We start from the raw sequence: 18,764 nt of genomic DNA on the forward strand, positions 1-18,764 counted from the left end.
GAGGAAAAAACCCTTCAAACAGAAAACTCAAAAACACACTTCTAAAAGTCCATGATACAGACTCCAACATGGACGAATCCTGAACACATTATGCTCTGTGAAAGCAGCCAGTCACAAAGGACCACATACTGAATGGCTGCATTTATATGAAGTGTTCAAAAAGGGCAAATCCATACAGACAGAGAGTAGATGAAATGGTTGCCTAGGGCAGGGAGGGGTTGAGGGATTAGTTTAATGGCTAAGAAGTATGGGGGTTCTTTGGGGAATAATGAAAATGTTCTAAAATTATTTGAGGTGATGGTTGACAACTCTGTAAATGTACTAAAAGCCACTGAACTATATACTTTAAATGGGTGAATTGTATGGTTTATGAATTATATTTAAATAAAGCTGTTTGGGGGGGGGGGAGCCATGGCTCCCAATCTAGGGCAAAATCTGAAGGGGGGAAAAAGTTGACATCAGTACTAGGTAGAGGCCCCAGCTAGATTTCCCTAGCAAAACACTCCCATCTTAGTTTGGGGAAGAATTTCACAGTCTTGTCTCAAGATCATCAATCTCATGGAAATCCCCATCTGGCTTTAGGTTCCTGTTTCAAAAACACTGGAAAAACCAAAACAGGCAAAACGCACTTTCAAAACAACACCTTTCATCTACGTGGGCAAGGGAAGAAACAGGATCACGGGGCAGATCAGAAGACAAAGTTAAGAATTCACTATCATTAGAGAAACTCGAGTCAAAAAAAGACTACGCATTTCCCAAGGGAGCTGTGTTTCAAAAGTCCCTAAATAACATAACTCACAACGAATGGCAGCCGAAAAACCCATCTGGATGACTGAGGCCTTGGAAGTGATCACACTGACCTCAGTTCGTCTCCCTGTATTGGGTTTTCATGGTGGCAAAGTATCTTCTCAACGTGTTTAGTTTCTCAAACCAAGAGCAGAGGGTATTATGAGAAGCCCCATGAGGAGCCTGGGCTGCATCCACAAGGGCCTGTGGTCACAGCTGTCACCATGGAGAGGAAGACAGAAGGGGGAGGTGGAACAGGTATCTCTTACCCTAAAACAAAACACACAAAACCCCAGGGGCACTGGGATGCTTAGGGAGAAAGAAATCTCTGCAGCTATCGGCCAACAGCTTAGCCCTGCCCTGACCAACTGGATTCTCTCTAATCCCCAGGAAAATAAATTAAAAGGCCAAATGCCATTAATCAATGAATAATGAGGCAGATGCTGTTTGGCTTCTGTCTCTCAGCTGGACTCCTGTTCTAAAGGGTCTGCTTCAGTCCCTAAGAACAAAACAGCCATTTCCAAAGCCACGGACATGGAACCAGCAAGTGCCTAGCCCTAGCCCTAGAACAATGCCTGCCACAGGATAGGTATTCAATAAATTCGTTGAATGCCTCCAGAATGAATGCTGGTATCAATTCCCTTGGCACTCTTGCCTTCTCCTCTCAGTCTGGAAACACACACACACACACACACACACACACACACACACACAGTTCAACCCATGCCTGTTCACTGAAACTCCATTTGTATGTAACCTTGCAAAATTAATAAAATTAGCAATTATTGCTAACAATAAAGATTTCTAGAGGGCGGGGATTTTTATTAATTTTGTTACTAATGTTCCTCAAGCGCCAAAAACAATGCCCGGCACATCACTGGCTCCCGACGAATATCTGTTGAATGCCGAATGAATTATAGGGGCCTGCGAGCAAACCCTTCTCGACCATTTCCACAAAGGCGCCAGCGGCTGCCTCGAGGCCTCCCACCGCCAGGAGCCGCTGTGGGACGGGAAACGCCCAGCTTCCTTCCCACTTCACCGGCCACCCCCGCGGTGCCCTCTGACCCCGTGAAGGCTCTGCCCCGAGTTAAGATGGCGGCGTCGGTGGCAGCTGCAGTCGGGGGGCTGCGGCGGGCCATTCGAAGGTCGCCCCCGTGGCGGAGCCCCAGCCGCCGGCCGCTCTCCTCCGCGCCCCCTCCAACCCGGGCGTCGGCTGTCCGTGACGCCTTCCTGAGCTTCTTCCGGGACCGCCATGGCCACCGACTCGTGCCGTCCGCGTCCGTGCGGCCCCGCGGCGACCCCAGCTTACTCTTCGTCAACGCCGGCATGAACCAGGTTGGGGCGGGGCTTGTGCTTTTCCGCCAGAGAAAGGCGCTACGGGATTGGGCAAAAGAGGCAAGAGGCGGAGCTCATAGCTCTTGGGGAGGGAGGGCCGTGCTGGGCCGGGCGATGGCGGGCGCGAGTTAGGGTTGAGGGGAAGACTCCACCTGGGAACGTGTGGTTTGGGATTGAGTTTTAGGCCCAGGAATGGTGGGTGTGGAGTCCCACGGGGGCAGATGGTGGGGGAAGTCTGGCTTCATTTATTCTTTCAATAAAGATAATATTCATTACGTGGATGTGGTGTGGAGCCCGTGCCCTGTGCTAGACTATGGTCTCTCAGCCCGTGGCCTTGAGCGCTGCTTACCCTCCCCAGACTTGTTTGTCCTCATCTGTAAAATGGGTGGGAGGTGGGGGGAGGGGGGTTGGTTAACTTTAGAGGAATGGTTCTCAATCTTCCTAATGCCGCGACCCTTTGATACAGTGACCCCCAACCATAAAATTATTATCGTTGCTATTTCATAACTGTAATGTTGCTACTGCTATGAATCGTCATGTAAATATCTGATATGCAGGATGTATTTTCATTGTTACAAATTGAACATAATTAAAGCATAGTGATTAATCACAAGAACAACATGTAATTATAGATGTGTTTTCCGATGGTCTTAGGCAACCCCTGTGAAAAAGTCGTTCGACCCCCAAAGGGGTGGTGACCCACAGGTTGAGAACCACTGCTTTAGAGGCTATGCCCAGGGCCCTGTGGTCTGTTTTGTACCCTGAAGCTATTGGCTGTGGTTGAAGAAGCTGAGATGGAGGATGCAGCCATTCATTGTCCCACTTCCAGCCACCAACACATTCCTCCCCCTTTTTTCTTGCCTATTTTACTAACAGAAGATCTCTGTTTCATGATTTATTTAACCCTTGTCTGCCCTGCCCTCCCCCCCCACACACACACACACAACACACAAGCAATGGGTACCCCTAGGCTCCCAGGTTGCCCCCCTGGCCGAGACCACACTGCACTCTCCGGGGCACAGTCAACCATCTCTGTCCTCACTCCCCATATTTCTGTTCTCATGAGGGACTTGGCTCTCCCTCTCCCCTTCTTCATGTGTTCCAGTTCAAGCCAATCTTCCTGGGCACCGTGGACCCACGAAGCGAGATGGCAGGCTTCCGACGTGTGGCCAACAGCCAGAAATGTGTGAGGGCCGGAGGAAGCCACAACGACCTGGAGGACGTGGGCCGAGACCTTTCCCATCACACCTTCTTTGAGATGCTTGGCAATTGGGCCTTTGGGGGTGAATATTTTAAGGTGAGTCTCCAGGACGTCCTGGAGTTTGGGAGGGGTCAGCATTCAACCAAGAAGGGGGTGAAGGCTAGTCCTCTCTCCACTCCTGGAGTCTGCTTAGGCAGGGCCTCATGCCAGACACAGAGGCAAAGTGCGGCATGCACATGCGTAAGGGGAATGTGTCTCAATTCTCTAATTGGATTGTAAGCCCCTTGATGGCCAGGACTGTGCCCCCTGCGTAATGGCTGATCAATCGTTGTTGTATGAATAAACAGACAGTAACACTAAAATGTGTGAGTTCCACATCACCCCAGGCTAGAGTGGTTAGAGGATTTCATGGAGAAGGTGAGACTTGAAGAAAGAAAGGAGGATTTGGAAGCTTTCTGGGCAGGAAAAAATTCAGCGTTGGTCATGGCTTGTTTTAGAAACAAGGTGGACAGTGGGAATGGTTTTGTCTCAAGCTGAGGGCTGCACTCATGTGGCCAGATTGACGCGCTAGTGGGGCTTTCTTCTCACCCATCTTCCTCTTCCCCCCCTCCCCCCCCAAATGTGGGTTTCCACTGCAGGAGGAGGCTTGCAGCATGGCCTGGGAACTGCTCACTCAGGTCTATGGGCTCCCTGAGGACAGGCTATGGGTCTCCTACTTTGGTGGTGACCCCAAGGCAGGGCTGGGCCCAGATCTGGAGAGCAGGGACATCTGGCTCAGCTTGGGGTAAGTTCACCCTCCGTCATGTCCACTCCTGGGGGGGCAGGAGGCCTGGAAAATAGAGACTGTCCGCATAGGCCTTTCGAGTCCCCGCATATCCCAGGAAACCCTGGGGGCAGTCCTGTTCCTCCTCTTGCTGCGCTTGATGGAGAGGCGCTCATGGCAGAGAGGGTCCGGCTTTGGGGTCTGTCTGTCTCTCTACCACCCACCTGGCTTTCTTTCCAGGGTCCCTGCCAGCCGTGTGCTTTCCTTTGGGCCACAAGAGAACTTCTGGGAGATGGGGGACACCGGCCCTTGTGGGCCCTGTACCGAGATCCACTATGACCTGGCTGGAGGGATGGGTGCCCCCCAGCTGGTGGAGCTTTGGAATCTGGTCTTCATGCAGCACAACAGGTAATGGGGTGCTGACGCAGGAGGGAAACCCCTGGCTGGAAGTGGAAAAGTGGCAGTCAGGAGACTTTGATCTGTTTCTTATAAAAGCACACACTTAAACGGCACTTACTACGTGCCAGGCACATTTCTAAACACTTTTCAGATAATAACTGATTTAACCCTAGTCTTGGCCCGTAACAGTTTAAGCTAGTCACTGCTGCCCTCTGGCCTCTGCTCTCTTACCACGTGATAGAGTGGCACTGATGATCTCTAAGATTTTCTTCCAGCCTTGACATGCCTCTTTCTAAGGGCAAATAATTCTGTCCCAGAAAGGGAATGTCAGGGTCCAGGCCAGGGCCCAAAGGTCAGGGGGTAGTGGTGAGGGTGAAGGTCACCCTTTATGAGAAGGGACTGGACCCAAGGCCATCATCCCATTATCGTCTGTGTTTATGATGGGGTGGGGGATTATACTGCATCTGGTTCCTCCCTCTCAGCCCCCTTAGACCCCTCCTCATTCCTCTGTGCCACCTGAGCCTCACATCTGTCAGTAATCCTGTGCGGAGCCTCACCTTGTTCACCTTCCCTGGCCAGAGAGGCAGATGGAAGTCTGCAGCCCCTGCCCCAGCGCCACGTGGACACGGGAATGGGCCTGGAAAGGCTGGTAGCTGTGCTGCAAGGCAGACGCTCCACCTACGACACTGACCTCTTCTCCCCGCTGCTCAACGCTATACACCAGGTGAGCCTGCCTCTTGCCTTCCGGAAGCTTCTGGCCTGCTCGCCGGTGCTTTTGGAATCTGGTCTTCATGCAGCACAACAGGCAGTGGGGTGCGGAAGCAGGAGGAAACCCCTGACTGGAAGTGAAAAGGTGGCAGTCAGGAGACAGGGCAGCTGGACTCCTAGGAGTTGGCTGGCAGTGGGGTGGCCAGCCATGTGTCTGGCCCCCTGCAGCAGGCCAGCTCCGCCTTGTTCACATCACAGCGCAGCACGGTCCCAAGGAGAGCAGAAGCACGCAAGGCTCTTCAGCCTGGGCTCAGAACAGCGTCCTTTCCACCATATTCTCTTGACCAAAGCAAGTCACAGGCTGGCCCAGATTCGAGAGATGGAGAAACAGACTCTCTGTCTTGATGGAAAGCAACTGTAAAGTCACATTGCAAAGTGGCATGCTCACAGAAAAAGGAAGGATTGTGGCCATTTTTGCAAACAGGCGACCCCGGAGAGGAAAGCTAGAGTCCAATCTCATGGGACTTAGAAGTCCCAAGTAGGGATTTTATTCTGAGTGTAGTGAGCAGGGCGCTAACGCGGGGAGCATGCTCTGACTGACACTTAAAAGACCACTCCTGTTTCCATGTGGAGGATGAGCTGGAAGGAGGCAGGAGTAGAAGCGGAGAAACCAATTGGGAGGCGATTTCATAGTCCAGGGAAGGGAGAGTAGGACATGGCTTAGGCTGGTCATGAAAGTGGAGGAAAGTAGATTGATTTGTGAGATCTCATGGAGGGAGCAGCTAAGGCCACACTGTTGGAGTGGATGGGGAGGGAAAGAAAAGGCTGGCTCCCTAGTGTTTGACAAGCAATGAGGTGAACGGCAGGACTGTGTATTGAGGGGGCAGCTTGGGGAAGACATGGGTCTGGTGCTGCACGAATCCAGCACTCTGCTCTGGAGCACATGTCCACACAGCTCCCTCCGTCCCTCCCGCCCCCTAAAGCCCGCGGAGGCAGGTGTGGGACATGGAGAGCACCTATGGTCAGACAGGCCTGGCTCAGAGCTCAGGGCTGCTCCTGCTCAGTTGTGTGGCGCTTAGGTCCTCTGGGCCTCTGTTTCCTCTGACATCGAGGACAGTAATACCTCCCAGAACAGGGTGTTTGGGGTAGAAGTTCAGTAAATGATCACACCTGTGGTTATGGTTCGTGCGAATGTGGGCCCCTTGAGGCCAGTGTCTGAGTCCCGTTCATCTTGGAAGCTCCGTCATCCTGGCTATCCCAGATGAAGTCCACTTTAGGGGTTTGAAGAGCATCCCGCCTGGGCCAGGGTGGGCAGGGCAGCAGCCATGCCTCCTCTCCTGCTTTCCAGGGTTGCGGGGCCCCCCCTTACCTGGGCCGGGTAGGGGCAGCAGACGAGGGCCGCACAGATACGGCGTACCGCGTGGTGGCTGATCACATTCGCACACTCAGTGTCTGCATCGCCGATGGCGTCTCCCCCGGAATGTCGGGCGCCCCGTGAGTCTGGAAGGACTGCAGAGAGGGGCAGGTGCAGCTGGGGCTTGCAGGGGAGGGAGGGAACTGAGGTGGGTCGGGTTGAGATGGCAGGAGGAGCCGGAGAAGGGCTTTGGGGTGGGAGCACACGCTGGGCCTGGCCCTCCCCAATCTCCAAACCTCTGACCAGGGGCTGCTGGGGTTCACACCTGGCTTTGAACCCTCTAGGCTGGTTCTTCGTCGGATCCTCCGTCGAGCCGTGCGGTTCTCTACGGAGGTCTTGCGGGCACCACCTGGCTTCCTAGGCAGCCTGGTACCGGTAGTGGTGGAGACACTGGTAAGGACACAGCTTCCTCACTCCTCTGGGCCTCCTGGTCACTCGGGGAGCCTGCCGTCCCAGCATCCTGTCAGCAGCTGAGAAAGCTGCCGTTGCTTCCAAAAGCAGGGAGCCTTCGGGCTGCTGAAGCTTTGACCGTGGGGCTCCCTCTGCCTGTGTCCCCACCCCACAGGGAAACGGACTCCCTCTGCCTGTGTCCCCACCCCACAGGGAAACGGACTCCCTCTGCCTGTGTCCCCACCCCACAGGGAAACGGACTCCCCATGTGGGTCCCCCCCCGTCCATCAGCCTGTCTGAGCCTCTAGAACAGGTGTCCTCAGGGAGGCGCAGGGGCGGAGGGGGAGAGCGGCTGGTTGCCTTTCCCTCTCACGCTTCCTCAGCCCTGTTACCTCCTCCAGGGAGACACTTACCCAGAGCTGCAGAAGAGCTCGGCCCAGGTACTGGACTCGGGTGGGGGAGGGCCGGGCTGACCAGAGAGTGGTAGAGAGGCTCTCCCTCCATCTCTGTCATGCCCGCCGTTCAGATAGCCAACCTGGTGTCGGAGGACGAGGCAGCCTTCCTGGCCTCCCTGCAGCGGGGTCGGCGGATCATCGATCGGACCCTGAGGCGCCTGGGACCTTCTGATGTGTTCCCTGGTGAGTGGGGTGCCTCGCCAAGGCGTGAGGCCGGGGCAAGTGAGGAGGGAGCTCTGGGCCAGGCCTGTGCCTCGCATCTTCCCCTCCTCCTCCCATGTCCCTCAGCCTGTACTCCTCCAGCACCCAGACTTCTCTGTGGTGGGAACACCACCCTGCTTCTCCTCATTTCTCCATTTCCTCACTGCCCCGCTGCTCCTGCCTCAGTCTCTGCCTCCCTCCTCCTCTGACATGGTGGTTGCCAAGGGAACCCAGCTCTGGCCTTGGAGCCCGAAGCCTGAAGGTGACCCGTGTCCTGGTGTGAGGAGAGGGTACTTGTGCTTGGCACCTGGTGTGATTGGAAAAGCCCTGGCCCTTCTCCCTCACTTCTCCCCCTCCCTCTATCCTGCCCCCCCCCCCCCCGCTCAAAACCCCGTCTTCCTTCCGAAAAGCCGACGTGGCCTGGTCCTTGTCAATGTCTGGCGACCTGGGGCTCCCACTGGACCTGGTAGAGCTGATGCTGGAGGAGAAAGGGGTGCAGCTGGACTCCGCTGGGCTGGCGCGGCTGGCTGAGGAGGAGGCCCAGGTACAGGATGGGGCACCCCCACCAGGGTTCTGTTGGGACAGTCAGCCATTCCCCAGCCCCGAGTCCCTGGGGAGGGCTGCAGCTATTGAAGGAAGAGGAGGCTGAGCTAGGCACTGTCCTTCACCTCGGGCCCCTCCCCAGCCCCTGGAAAGGCACACTAGTGCAATGAGCTGAACAGGAGCGGGGGGGGGGGGGGAAGGGGGGACAGCGGGGGAAGGCCAGCACATGTCCTGGGAGGCGCCTACAGGGGCAGAATTCGGTGAGGGAGGCCTGATCCTGAGACCCCGCGGGATGGGTGGTTCACCAGCCAACCCAGGTCTCCAGCACCAGCCAAGCCCTGAGCACTTATTCCAGAGGGGGCCGCAGGGTGCACAGAGCGGATGGCAGGGACAGGGCTCTTCGGGGGCTCAAGTCCCATTGCACTCTCCATGCAGCCCTTCTCTCCACACACATACCCCTGCCTTTCCTGCAGCACCGGGCGCGGCAGGCTGAGCCAGCTGAGGATCAGGGACTGCGGCTCAGCATCCATGCACTGGGGGAGCTGCAGCGCCGAGGGCTGCCCCCAACTGATGACAGCCCCAAGTACAACTACTGCCTTCGACCCAGTGGGGGCTATGGTGAGAGTCTGGGCTGAGCGGTGGCTGTAGGCTTGCCTGACCTTGATTGTGAGGGACAGGCAGATGGTTGCCCTGTGCATTCCCCAGGGACCACCAGGGGTCGCTGTGTCCCTGAGCAGGACCGGGACCCTATCCCTCATTCCCAACCCCTCTCCAGCTAGGTGCCTGTTGGCTCCGAGTGAGGCACAGACCCACCTGTATGTCTCAAACCCCTGCCCAGCTCTGATGACCACTTTTTGCCCTGGCAGAGTTTGGCACCTGCGAGGCCCAGGTGCTCCAGCTGTATACAGAGGACGGAACAGCCGTGGCCTCCGTGGGGGAAGGCCAGCGCTGTGGTATCCTCTTAGACAGAACCAACTTCTACGCTGAACAGGGGGGTCAGGCTTCAGACCGAGGTTACCTGGTGCGGGTGGGGCAGCAGGTGAGCTCCCCCCGCCCCCCCACCACCACACACACACACACACACAGGATAACTTCTGCAGGAGGCAGACCTGAGCCAGAGAGGGAGCCAAGGGGGTGGGGGTGGGGGTGGGGGTGGGGGGGCAGGGAGGCTCCAGGCAGTCACTCTAGCCCAGCCGTGGGCAAACTACGGCCCGCGGGCCGGATCCTGCCGTTTGAAATGAATAAAACTAAAAAAAAAAAAAAAAAAGACCGTACCCTTTTATGTAATGATGTTTACTTTGAATTTATATTAGTTCACACAAACACTCCATCCATGCTTTTGTTCCGGCCCTCCGGTCCAGTTTAAGAACCCATTGTGGCCCTCGAGTCAAAAAGTTTGCCCACCCCTGGGCTAGCCCCTTGGCCTCTGACCTTCCCCAGGATGTGCTGTTCCCGGTTGCCCGGGCCCAGGTCTGCGGAGGCTTCATCCTGCATGAGGCTGTGGCCCCTGAGTGCCTGAAGGTGGGGGATGCGGTGCAGCTGCACGTGGATAAGGTAAGGACCCCACCCCTGCTGCTCCTGACATCCCGCAGCTCCTTTACTCTCCACCCCCCACTCTCCCCCGGACGCCGGGTGACAAAAGCGTTTCAGTCCTGGCGTCTAGGCTGCATGGAGAAGCACACGGCCATCCACCTGCTAAACTGGGCGCTGCGGCAGGCCCTGGGCCCTGGCACAGAACAGCGAGGCTCCCATCTCAGTCCCGAGCGGCTGCGCTTTGACGTGGCCACCCAGGTGAGCAGGCGCAGAGAGACAGGCTTCAGCTGAGGTGACAGGCTCAGAGTGAGAAGGCTGGTGGGGTGGGGAGGCTGGCCAGTCCGAGGGCCTGGTCTCCCTGTCAGTCAGTCACTAGGAACCTGAGTGGGTGTCATCCCATCAGGCTCCTCCAGCACAGCAGGGGATGTGGAGTCCTCCCTTCACCCCAGCCACCCATCTCCCTGTTCCTGCTGTCACCCAAGCCATGCTTGCAGAGGTGCTGCTCTCTCCCTTCTCTGCCACCTGTTCCCTCCTCTCCTTGTATATCTGGCTCAATACTCCCTCCAGGAAGCAGGCACTGACTAAATCCTGTTCCACTGACTACTCCTTGCTCCCGCATCTCCCCCATCCTATACTTCTTTTCAACTGGGTTGCCTCTTGTCATAAGCTCCCTGAGTACAGAGCCTCCATTTTCTGTTTTAATCCTCACTTGATGATATGTTTATTGATTTTAGAGAGAGGAAAGGGAAGAGAGAGAGAAATAAACACCAATGTGAGAAACATCTGTCATTTGCCTCCCCTATGTGCCCCAACCTGGGATGGAACCCGAAACATGGATATGTGCCCTGACCAGGAATCGAACCCGCTGACTTTGTGGTGTGTGGGATGATGCTCCAACGAACTAGCCATCTAGCTGGGGCTCCATCAACTTTTAATGCCTAATGGGAAAGGCCTGCAGCTTTCAATAGGACCGACTCCCAGGTAGCTTTCTAAGGACAAGAATTATTTGCTCCACGAGTGTTTATTGAGCACCTACTAGGTGCTAGCCACTGTTCTACAGCGTAGGGTAGCTCAATGGACAGTGAAGGCTGCTTCATGCATCAGTTGCAGGCATGGGGCTGACTGCCTGTCGGTCTGTCCCTTTCCCTCCCACCCCACCAGGCCCCACTGACCCCAGAGCAGCTCCAGGCAGTGGAGAGCACTGTGCAGAAGGCTGTGCGACAGGACGAGGCCGTGTACATGGAGGAGGTAGCCCTGGCACACACTGCCCACGTCCCTGGCCTGCGCTGCCTGGATGAGGTGAGTTGGGGGAGCTCCCTTGGTGGAGATCACCTTCTCCCCCCCACCCCCCACAGGCCAGTTAGCAGACCTGTCCCCTCCCACCCACAGGTGTACCCAGACCCAGTGCGGGTGGTGTCAGTGGGGGTGCCCGTGGCCCAGGCACTGGACCCAGCTTCTCAAGCTGCACTGCAGACTTCTGTGGAGCTGTGCTGTGGGACGTGAGTCACCCACCTGCCTGCCCTGGCCTGGAGCTGGGTCCTCACCCTTGGTCTTTGGAGCTGCCAACTCCTGGTTTGGAGCTCAGGCTGCTCTTCTCTTCCATGATCCGCCCTGACTGCTCCCTCCCTCTGCCCACAGGCACTTGCTGCGCACAGGGGCTGTCGGAGACCTGGTCATCGTTGGGGAGCGCCAGCTCACCAAGGGCACCACCCGCCTGCTGGCCATCACCGGGGAGCAGGCCCAGCAGGTCGGCACGCCAGCAGGGCCCGGGAGGCGGCTGAGTGTGCATGGGGCAGGGACACGCAGCGGATGTGCTCAGGCTGGGGGACGCCCAGCAGCAGAACCAGTGCTCCTACATGTGCACTGCTGGCAGCTGGCAGCTGGCGTGATCATTGGGTGCCTGATTGGTCCTGATGGTTAAATATTTCTAATTTGGCCGTGAGCAGCAATAGGTTGAGAGCTTTGAAAGTAAGCCAACAGCCCTGACCATCCTGTTCCCTCCCTGCAGGCCCGAGAAGTGGGCCAGAGCCTGGCCCAGGAGGTGGAAGCAGCCACAGAGCGGCTGAGTCGGGGCAGCCGGGATGTGGTGGAGGCCCAGCAGCTGTCCAAGGACATAGGACGACTCACCGATGTGAGGGTCATGCCCACCATGGAGCTGCATGCACGCCCATGCACACCCCCATCCCTACCCGTGTCCTTGCCCTATGCCCTTCCCCATGCCTCTCTGAACCCTTCTAGTCTCTCCCCAGCATTCCCAGGGAATGCCTGGATGATTGTCTGCAAGGTGGAGTCGGGGGGGGGGGGGGGGCGCGGGGGGCGGAGGGTGGTCTCTTCCCTGGCCCTGCTGGTCCCAGCCGCAGAGGCTGTGGCTCAGGGAGGGGCGAGGATGATGTGCTGCTTCTGGCTGTAGGCTGTGGACACCGCTGTGATGCCCCAGTGGCAGCGGCGGGAGCTGCAGGCCGCACTGAAGGTGCTGCAGCGGCGTGCCAACACTGCGATCCGGAAGCTGGAAATAAGGCAGGTAGGAGGGGGTTTGGCTGCACCCATCAGGGCGGATTCCAGGCACACCCAACTAGGGCCAGAGACACTAGTATGAACTGGCGTGGGGGTGGTGTCAGCTCCCTCTCCTGGGCACCGTTGCCAGACCCCCACTTCTCTGCCAAGCCAGGTCTCCCCAGCTCCCAAGCCTGGCTCAGGCTCTCCCTCCGGGAAGCTGACTGACTGCTCCATTCACCCTGATTACTCCTTGACTGCATTCCCCTTCCCCCTGCCCCCTCTCCATCTGTACTCCAGCCTTAGTCCTCTCACCTTCAGCGACCTATTTGTCGGGGCCTGGAGCTCAGATGAAAGGGAGGAGGTGAGAGAGGAGAGGAAGGACACAGGTGGGACCCAAAAGGAGGCCATTCCAGGCAGAACCCCTGGCCCCTCTGTTCAAAGCTAAAGCCTTTGCTGGGGGAAGAGGGCGGGGGAAGGGAAGGGACTTGTGGACGGGGGTGCAGTTCAGAAAGGGCCGGTTGCCTTCCAGCCTGACCTGTGCTGTCCCTCCCGCCCCCCAGGCTGCCCAGAAAGCACAGGAGCTGCGGCAGCGGCACCCAGAGGGGCCCCTGATCGTGGACACCGTTTCCACTGAGTCCCTCTCAGTGAGTATTGGGGTTGGGGGTGTCCGCACAGGGAGGTAGCTGGGAGTCTGGGGCTCCGGGTCACCGCCTGCCCTCCCTTGTCCAGGTGCTGGTGAAGGTGGTCCGGCAGCTGTGTGAGCAGGTGCCCAGCACGTCCGTGCTGCTACTCAGCCCCCAGCCCCTGGGGCATGTGCTGTGTGCCTGCCAGGTGGCCCAGGTGAGCCAAGTGGGAGAGCAGCCCCACCCCGCCCATCTCCTGGTTCTTGCCGCTGAGTCCCCTCCTTTGGTTCCTCTCAGACCAGGGAGCCAGGGCTGGGTAGAGGTGCTCTATGAGGACACCCCAAGACATAGACACGGCCATCTTGTCCCTAATGACCACACATCCCCCTCCACACACATTCCCAACCAACCCTCCCCTGTCGTCACCCCTTTCCCCCCATGAGACTGTCTGGGGAGGCGGAGCTCATCGCTGTGACTCACTCTCAAGGTACATGGAGTGGATGGTGCAGGGAGGGCCCCTTGGCATTGCTGCCCCTTCTGTTTCCGTCCCCAGAGTGCCACGCCAGCTTTCACAGCAGAGGCCTGGGCGCTGGCTGTGTGCAGCCACATGGGAGGCAAGGCCTGGGGCTCCCGAGTGGTGGCCCAGGGCACCGGAAGCACTGCTGACCTGGAAGCCGCGCTCAGTACAGCCCGAGCCTATGCCCTCAACCAGCTCTGAGCCAGGGACTCACAGAGACTAAAGAGTCAGCTACATGTGGCAGGAGTCTGACAAAACTTCCTGAGGAGCCCGGAAGGAACCAGCAGAACCTCTCTGGAGGCTGAGGGGAGGGCTGGAGACTGGAGGCCCAGCAGCTGAGCTGAGAGAGCCACTCTGGGCTGGGTCCTGCCTGGACACAGGAAATGAGGGCTGGCGAAGGCAGAAGTGGGCCCAGAGACACCAAACTAGGTGAATGCGGAAACACGGGCTGCCCTGGCTGTGACTGCTCATTAAAGAGTATTACCCAGCCCTCCCAGCGCGGCTCAGTGGTTGAACTTCAACCTATGAACCAAGAGGGCAGTTTGATTCCTGGTCAGGGCACATGCCCAGGTTACAGGCTCTGTCCCCAGGATGGAACGTGCAGGAGGCAGCCGATCCATGATTCTCTCCCATTGATGTTTCTCTCTCTCCCACTCCCTTCTTCCCTAAAATCAATAAAAATATATTTTTTTTAAAAAAGTATTTCCCAGAGGAGAGGAAATAGAAGGTTCTTTTGCTTAAAAAAGAATAGACTTTCCACTCCCAGCAACCTGATATGGGTGCCCCATCCCCAGTCTGACTCCTCACACTAGGCTGAAAGGCCACCCAGCATCCATATCGGAACCATCCTCCTCGCCACCGTGCTGGGTCAGGCTGGGCCAGCCTGTCCTGGGCACCCAGAAAGGTGCCCCCGGCACCAGGATCCAGAACCATCATGTGGAAGTCACTATGGCAGGACAGTCCTCTCTGGTGTCATTTAGTTCTTTAACAATAACTTCTTTTTTTTTTTAATATATTTTATTGATTTTTTTACAGAGAGGAAGGGAGAGAGATAGAGAGCTAGAAACATCGATGAGAGAGACATCAATCAGCTGCCTCCTGCACATCTCCTACTGGGGATGTGCCCGCAACACAGGTACATGCCCTTGACCGGAATCGAACCTGGGACCTTTCAGTCCGCAAGCCGACGCTCTATCCACTGAGCCAAACCGGTTTCGGCAACAATAACTTCTTGAAGGCCTTGGTGATTTGTTGATAAAATGAGTAACAGGTGCTGGTCAGTTGCTGAGAATGTGAGAACCAAACAGACAAAACCTCCTGTCCTTGCAGAGCTTACTCCTAGTGGGAAACGACGGGCAATAAAGAGAAAGAAGAGGGTGTGAGCGGTGGTGAGGTCTGAAGGAGCGGGCTGGGACCAGGATGGCGGGGTGGTTCCTCACTGAGATGCATCTGAGGGAAGAGCTGTCCAGGCTGTAAGCCCCTGTGGGGAGGGAGGGGGGCCGGCAAGCTGGAAGAGTGGCAGGTGATGGGGTCAAAAGAGTAGGAACCAGAGTGACCCTCTAAGTAAGCTACACAGCATTTCCCTCATACCTGAGCTCTGGAGGAAGCCAGGGGATACGAAGGCAGCCCTCTCCCCACCAGAATGACTGTCCAGGACCAAGTCACATACTGGACCTCAGAAAACCCATCTTCAAGTCCAGGGCTCCCTGACTACCAAGTTCTGGGGCTGTTTAAAATTTTTAGAGCAGAGAGAGGCCTCTAGCATCTTTTCTTGCATGATCTCTCCTTGTGGCACCGGTGACCTAACTGATGGGGGCTTGAAAGGAACCTGAATCCCTGCTGCCTGGCCCCGACCGCTTCCTCAAAAGCTTTTCCTCAACTGTAGTAGTTAGGAGTGGTGCTCGGGAAGGCCCAGCTTTTTACACACGGATGCCAGGGTGAGGCGTGGTACCCACTTTATTGATGTGTTAGCCAAGTTTCTAAGTTAAACTTACCCAAGGTAACCAACTAGTACAGTTGACCCTTGAACAAACAACATGGGGGATGGGGTGCCAACCATCCATGCAGTCGAAAATCCATGCATAACTTAGGTCTGCATGTGCAAGTTCCCATGACACAGCAAAAGGACATAATAAGCCCTTGCCGGTTTGGCTCAGTGGATAGAGCAGGGGTCCTCAAACTTTTTAAACGGGACCAGTTCACTGTCCCTCAGGCCGTTGGAGGGCGGGACTATAGTTTTAAAAAAAAACTATGAACAAATTCCTATGCACGCTGCACATATTTTGAAGTAAAAAAACAAAACGGGGCCGAAACCGGTTTGGCTCAGTGGATAGAGCGTCGGCCTGCGGACTGAAAGGTCCCGGGTTCGATTCCGGTCAAGGGCATGTACCTTGGTTGCAGGCATATCCCCAGTAGGAGATGTGCAGGAGGCAGCTGATCGATGTTTCTGACTATCTCTCTCCCTTCCTCTCTGTAAAAAAATCAATAAAATATATTTAAAAAACAAAAACAAAACGGGAACAAATACAATATTTGTATTTGCATGTAGCCCGCGGGCCGTAGTTTGAGGACCCCTGGGATAGAGCGTCAGCCAGTGGACTGAAGGGTCCCAGGTTCAATTCCGGTCAAGGGCACGTACCTCAGTTGCAGGCTTGATCCCCAGCCCCGGTCAGGAGAGGCAACCCATCGATGTTTCTCTCCCTGTGTCTCCCCGGCCTCCCTTCCACTTTCTCTAAAAATCAATGTTGTTAATCCTTATCTTTGGGTGAGGATTAACAACAAAAAGACATAATTAACCTGGCCCATGTGGCTCAGTGGTTGAGCGTGGACCCATGAACCAGGAGGTCACGATTGTTTGGGCACGTGCCTGGGTTGTGGGCTTGATCCCTAGTAGGGGCGTGCAGGAGGCAATTGAGCAATGATTCTCATATAGAAACAATCAATAGAGATGTTTCCATTCCTCTCTTCCTCTCTGAAATCAAATAATTTTTAAAAAGGACATGAAACTAAAGCAGAGCTCCACCTCCCTGTGAAACTTCCCACCACCCTGGTTGCCTCTCCTCTCCTGAAGGACAATGTCTTTTTCTTCCTAGCCACCCCCCTGGAGTTAGTCACCCATGCCCCTCAGGACACCACATGGGGGGGGGGGGGGGGGGCGGGAGTCAGGCTTAGAGCTGTGTGAGGGGTGCTGTGGCGGCTGGACCTTCCTGCCCGGTGCAGACATCAGCCTGTTCCCTCTTAGAGAAGGGGGAAGGGGCCACTCTGCAGGGTGCTGCAGCCCACAGCTCTGCGGTGCCCTTCACTCTCATCTTCCAGAAGATTCTGACTGCTGATGCTTCTGCCTAACTCCCGCTACCCCACCCCATCTCTACACAAAAGGTACCAAGAAGGAAGGGCACTGCGGTCCAGGAGCCCTGCCCGGGCCTCGCACTCCTCACCTTCCCCCGCAAAAGCCCACCCGCTCCTAAACATGTCCCCCAGAAGCACAAGGCATGCCCCAGGGCCAGTTTCCTATGCCCGCACAGTGGCCGCACACAGCGCGTTAGCCAGAACCTCCTTGCGTCACCCCGGTGCCTCGGCGCATAATGACAACCAGCAAAAGGCAGCCCTGCGCGCCCGCCAGGCGCCGGTGGAGACTGCGCGCGCGGGGGACACGCACGTGTGCTCACCGGCCCTGGACCCGCCCCCTGGAGACGTGCGGCGTCCCTAACGACCGGCGCAGACCGCGCGGGAGCCTGCGGAACGGCGAGTGCCTGGGGACCGGGAGTCGGTGAGGCGACCTCCGGGAGAGAGGACCCTCCACCCCGGGTCTCCCATATCGGGCTGAACTCTCCCTGCCCCCATTCCCGCCCGCGGGGCGCCCTCAGCCCACCCAGGCCCCAAGCCCGCGGGCGGCCCCAGCCTGAGCTCCCACATTTCGCGTGGCAGGGGAGGGCCGTTCTGTAACTACAGACCTCCTACCCCCACCCATTTGAGGTGGGACCCGTGCCCCCTCCCCCACCACAGTCTGTCTGCAAGCTGGCCCAGAGGCTTAGGGTTTGCAAGTAAAGGGAGGGGGTACCATGAGGAGGAAGGGGAAAGTGGGGCATCAGGCAGGGCACGGAGGAGAGCAGACATAAGGACCCCAGTCTTCTCAGAGAGGCTGACCCCCACCCCGCTCCCGCGGGCTGCAACCCCCACCCTCTCACCCCCAGGTTCAGGAGCTTCCGCACCCCCTCCCTCCCACAGCAGGGCTGGTTTCCCATGGTTACCTTGGGGAAACCTGGGCCTCTGCACCCTAGGTGGTTGGGGGAGGGCCTCTCTGACCTTTGGTGCTGAGCTACCCCATGGGGTGTCTGAGCCGCCTGTAGGGATGCGGGGAGGGGAGAGAAACCACTGGGTTCTTTTTGAGACTATAGACCTAAGTGGCAGGAGTGAAAGAGGCTGCAGGCCCAGGCGGGTGATCAGTGTGCTGTTTCACTGGCCAGAGACCAAGCAGGCTGGGCCTGCGCTCTGTCAGAGGAACCTTTTGCCCTCTTTTGTGGCACCACTAATTGGGGATTCTCAAACAGGAATTTCGGAGTGACCTGGCCTGCGATCGGGTCTGAGTGGTGGGAATGGAAAAGATGGGGAAATGTAGACAAAAGCCCAGGGCCCTGAGGACACCACCCGGCCGCAGGAGAGGCTGGGTTTGATGGCACAAAAGCACAAGAGCAGTGGGAGGAGCACTGGGGGCCCAATGGAGGGCTGGGACAGGTAGCCCATCAGAGTGTTCGGGACAGTGTCCAGGGCACAGAGGTGCTCATGGGCCTGCAGAGGGCCAGAGGCTGCAGCTGCTCAGAGGAAGGGAGGGGAGGACAGCTGGACCAGGGGCGTGAGGAGCAGGAAGGGGAGATGGCTTCCTTCAGCATCTGCAACTTGCCTGTTTGGGCAGGTGCGAGGAGCCTCTGCCCAAGAGGTCAGATTTAACTGGGGACTGCAGAGGATGGAGAAGGTCCTAGACCGCCTCTGAGAAAGGGAACGTGCTAGGGAGTCAAGCTGTGGGTCCGGGGTCTGCAAAGAATGTCCGGGCAGCGCGAGCTGTGGGCAGGAGAGCACAGTGCTGCAGGATTCTTGTAGAATTCGTGGGCTGGCTTCCGCAATGCCCCAGACCGTTCATCCACAGCGCTTGCCCTGTGGACCTCCCACTTCCCCTGGCTCGTGAGCTCCCTCATCTTGTCACCAGCGTGGAGGGCGGGGGTCCCCCTTCTGGTGCTGACCTGAACGGCCCAGTTTCCCTCACCGCCTACATCACTTCAGGCACAGGCTCTTTCCACAGAACTGGATCGTTGCCTTGCACCCTTCAGCCCCTAAGCTGTGTACGACCAGCCTGGGGCATTTAGGAAGCAGCCCCAACATCTCACTATCTGTTACGCTTTTGTT

General features: G+C 57.0%; 1 protein-coding gene across 5 annotated transcripts; it reads left to right on the top strand.

The window, feature by feature from the left end:
* Window positions 1-1,860: 1,860 nt before the first annotated feature.
* Window positions 1,861-14,075, top strand: AARS2 (alanyl-tRNA synthetase 2, mitochondrial). Of its 5 annotated transcripts, none has more exons than XM_059701557.1 (22): window positions 1,861-2,121; window positions 3,227-3,418; window positions 3,961-4,106; window positions 4,326-4,493; window positions 5,064-5,208; window positions 6,541-6,686; window positions 6,891-6,999; window positions 7,398-7,436; window positions 7,523-7,634; window positions 8,063-8,196; window positions 8,669-8,813; window positions 9,062-9,234; window positions 9,636-9,749; window positions 9,846-9,986; window positions 10,890-11,027; window positions 11,118-11,227; window positions 11,367-11,475; window positions 11,737-11,859; window positions 12,139-12,249; window positions 12,785-12,868; window positions 12,954-13,064; window positions 13,401-14,075. In XM_059701557.1, the coding sequence occupies exons 1-22, from the start codon at window positions 1,879-1,881 to the stop codon at window positions 13,563-13,565; spliced, it is 2,958 nt and encodes a 985-aa protein (XP_059557540.1). In that variant the 5' UTR covers window positions 1,861-1,878; the 3' UTR covers window positions 13,566-14,075. The 5 variants fall into 5 exon arrangements, with proteins under 5 accessions (XP_059557540.1, XP_059557536.1, XP_059557537.1 ...); XM_059701553.1 differs by having other exon boundaries at window positions 1,865-2,121; window positions 7,380-7,436; XM_059701554.1 differs by lacking the exon at window positions 13,401-14,075 and adding an exon at window positions 13,145-13,394 and having other exon boundaries at window positions 1,865-2,121; window positions 7,380-7,436.
* The last annotated feature ends 4,689 nt before the right edge of the window (window positions 14,076-18,764 follow it).

This window comes from Myotis daubentonii, chromosome 6 (genome assembly GCF_963259705.1).
Source record: "Myotis daubentonii chromosome 6, mMyoDau2.1, whole genome shotgun sequence".
NCBI classification, from domain to species: Eukaryota; Metazoa; Chordata; class Mammalia; order Chiroptera; family Vespertilionidae; genus Myotis; species Myotis daubentonii.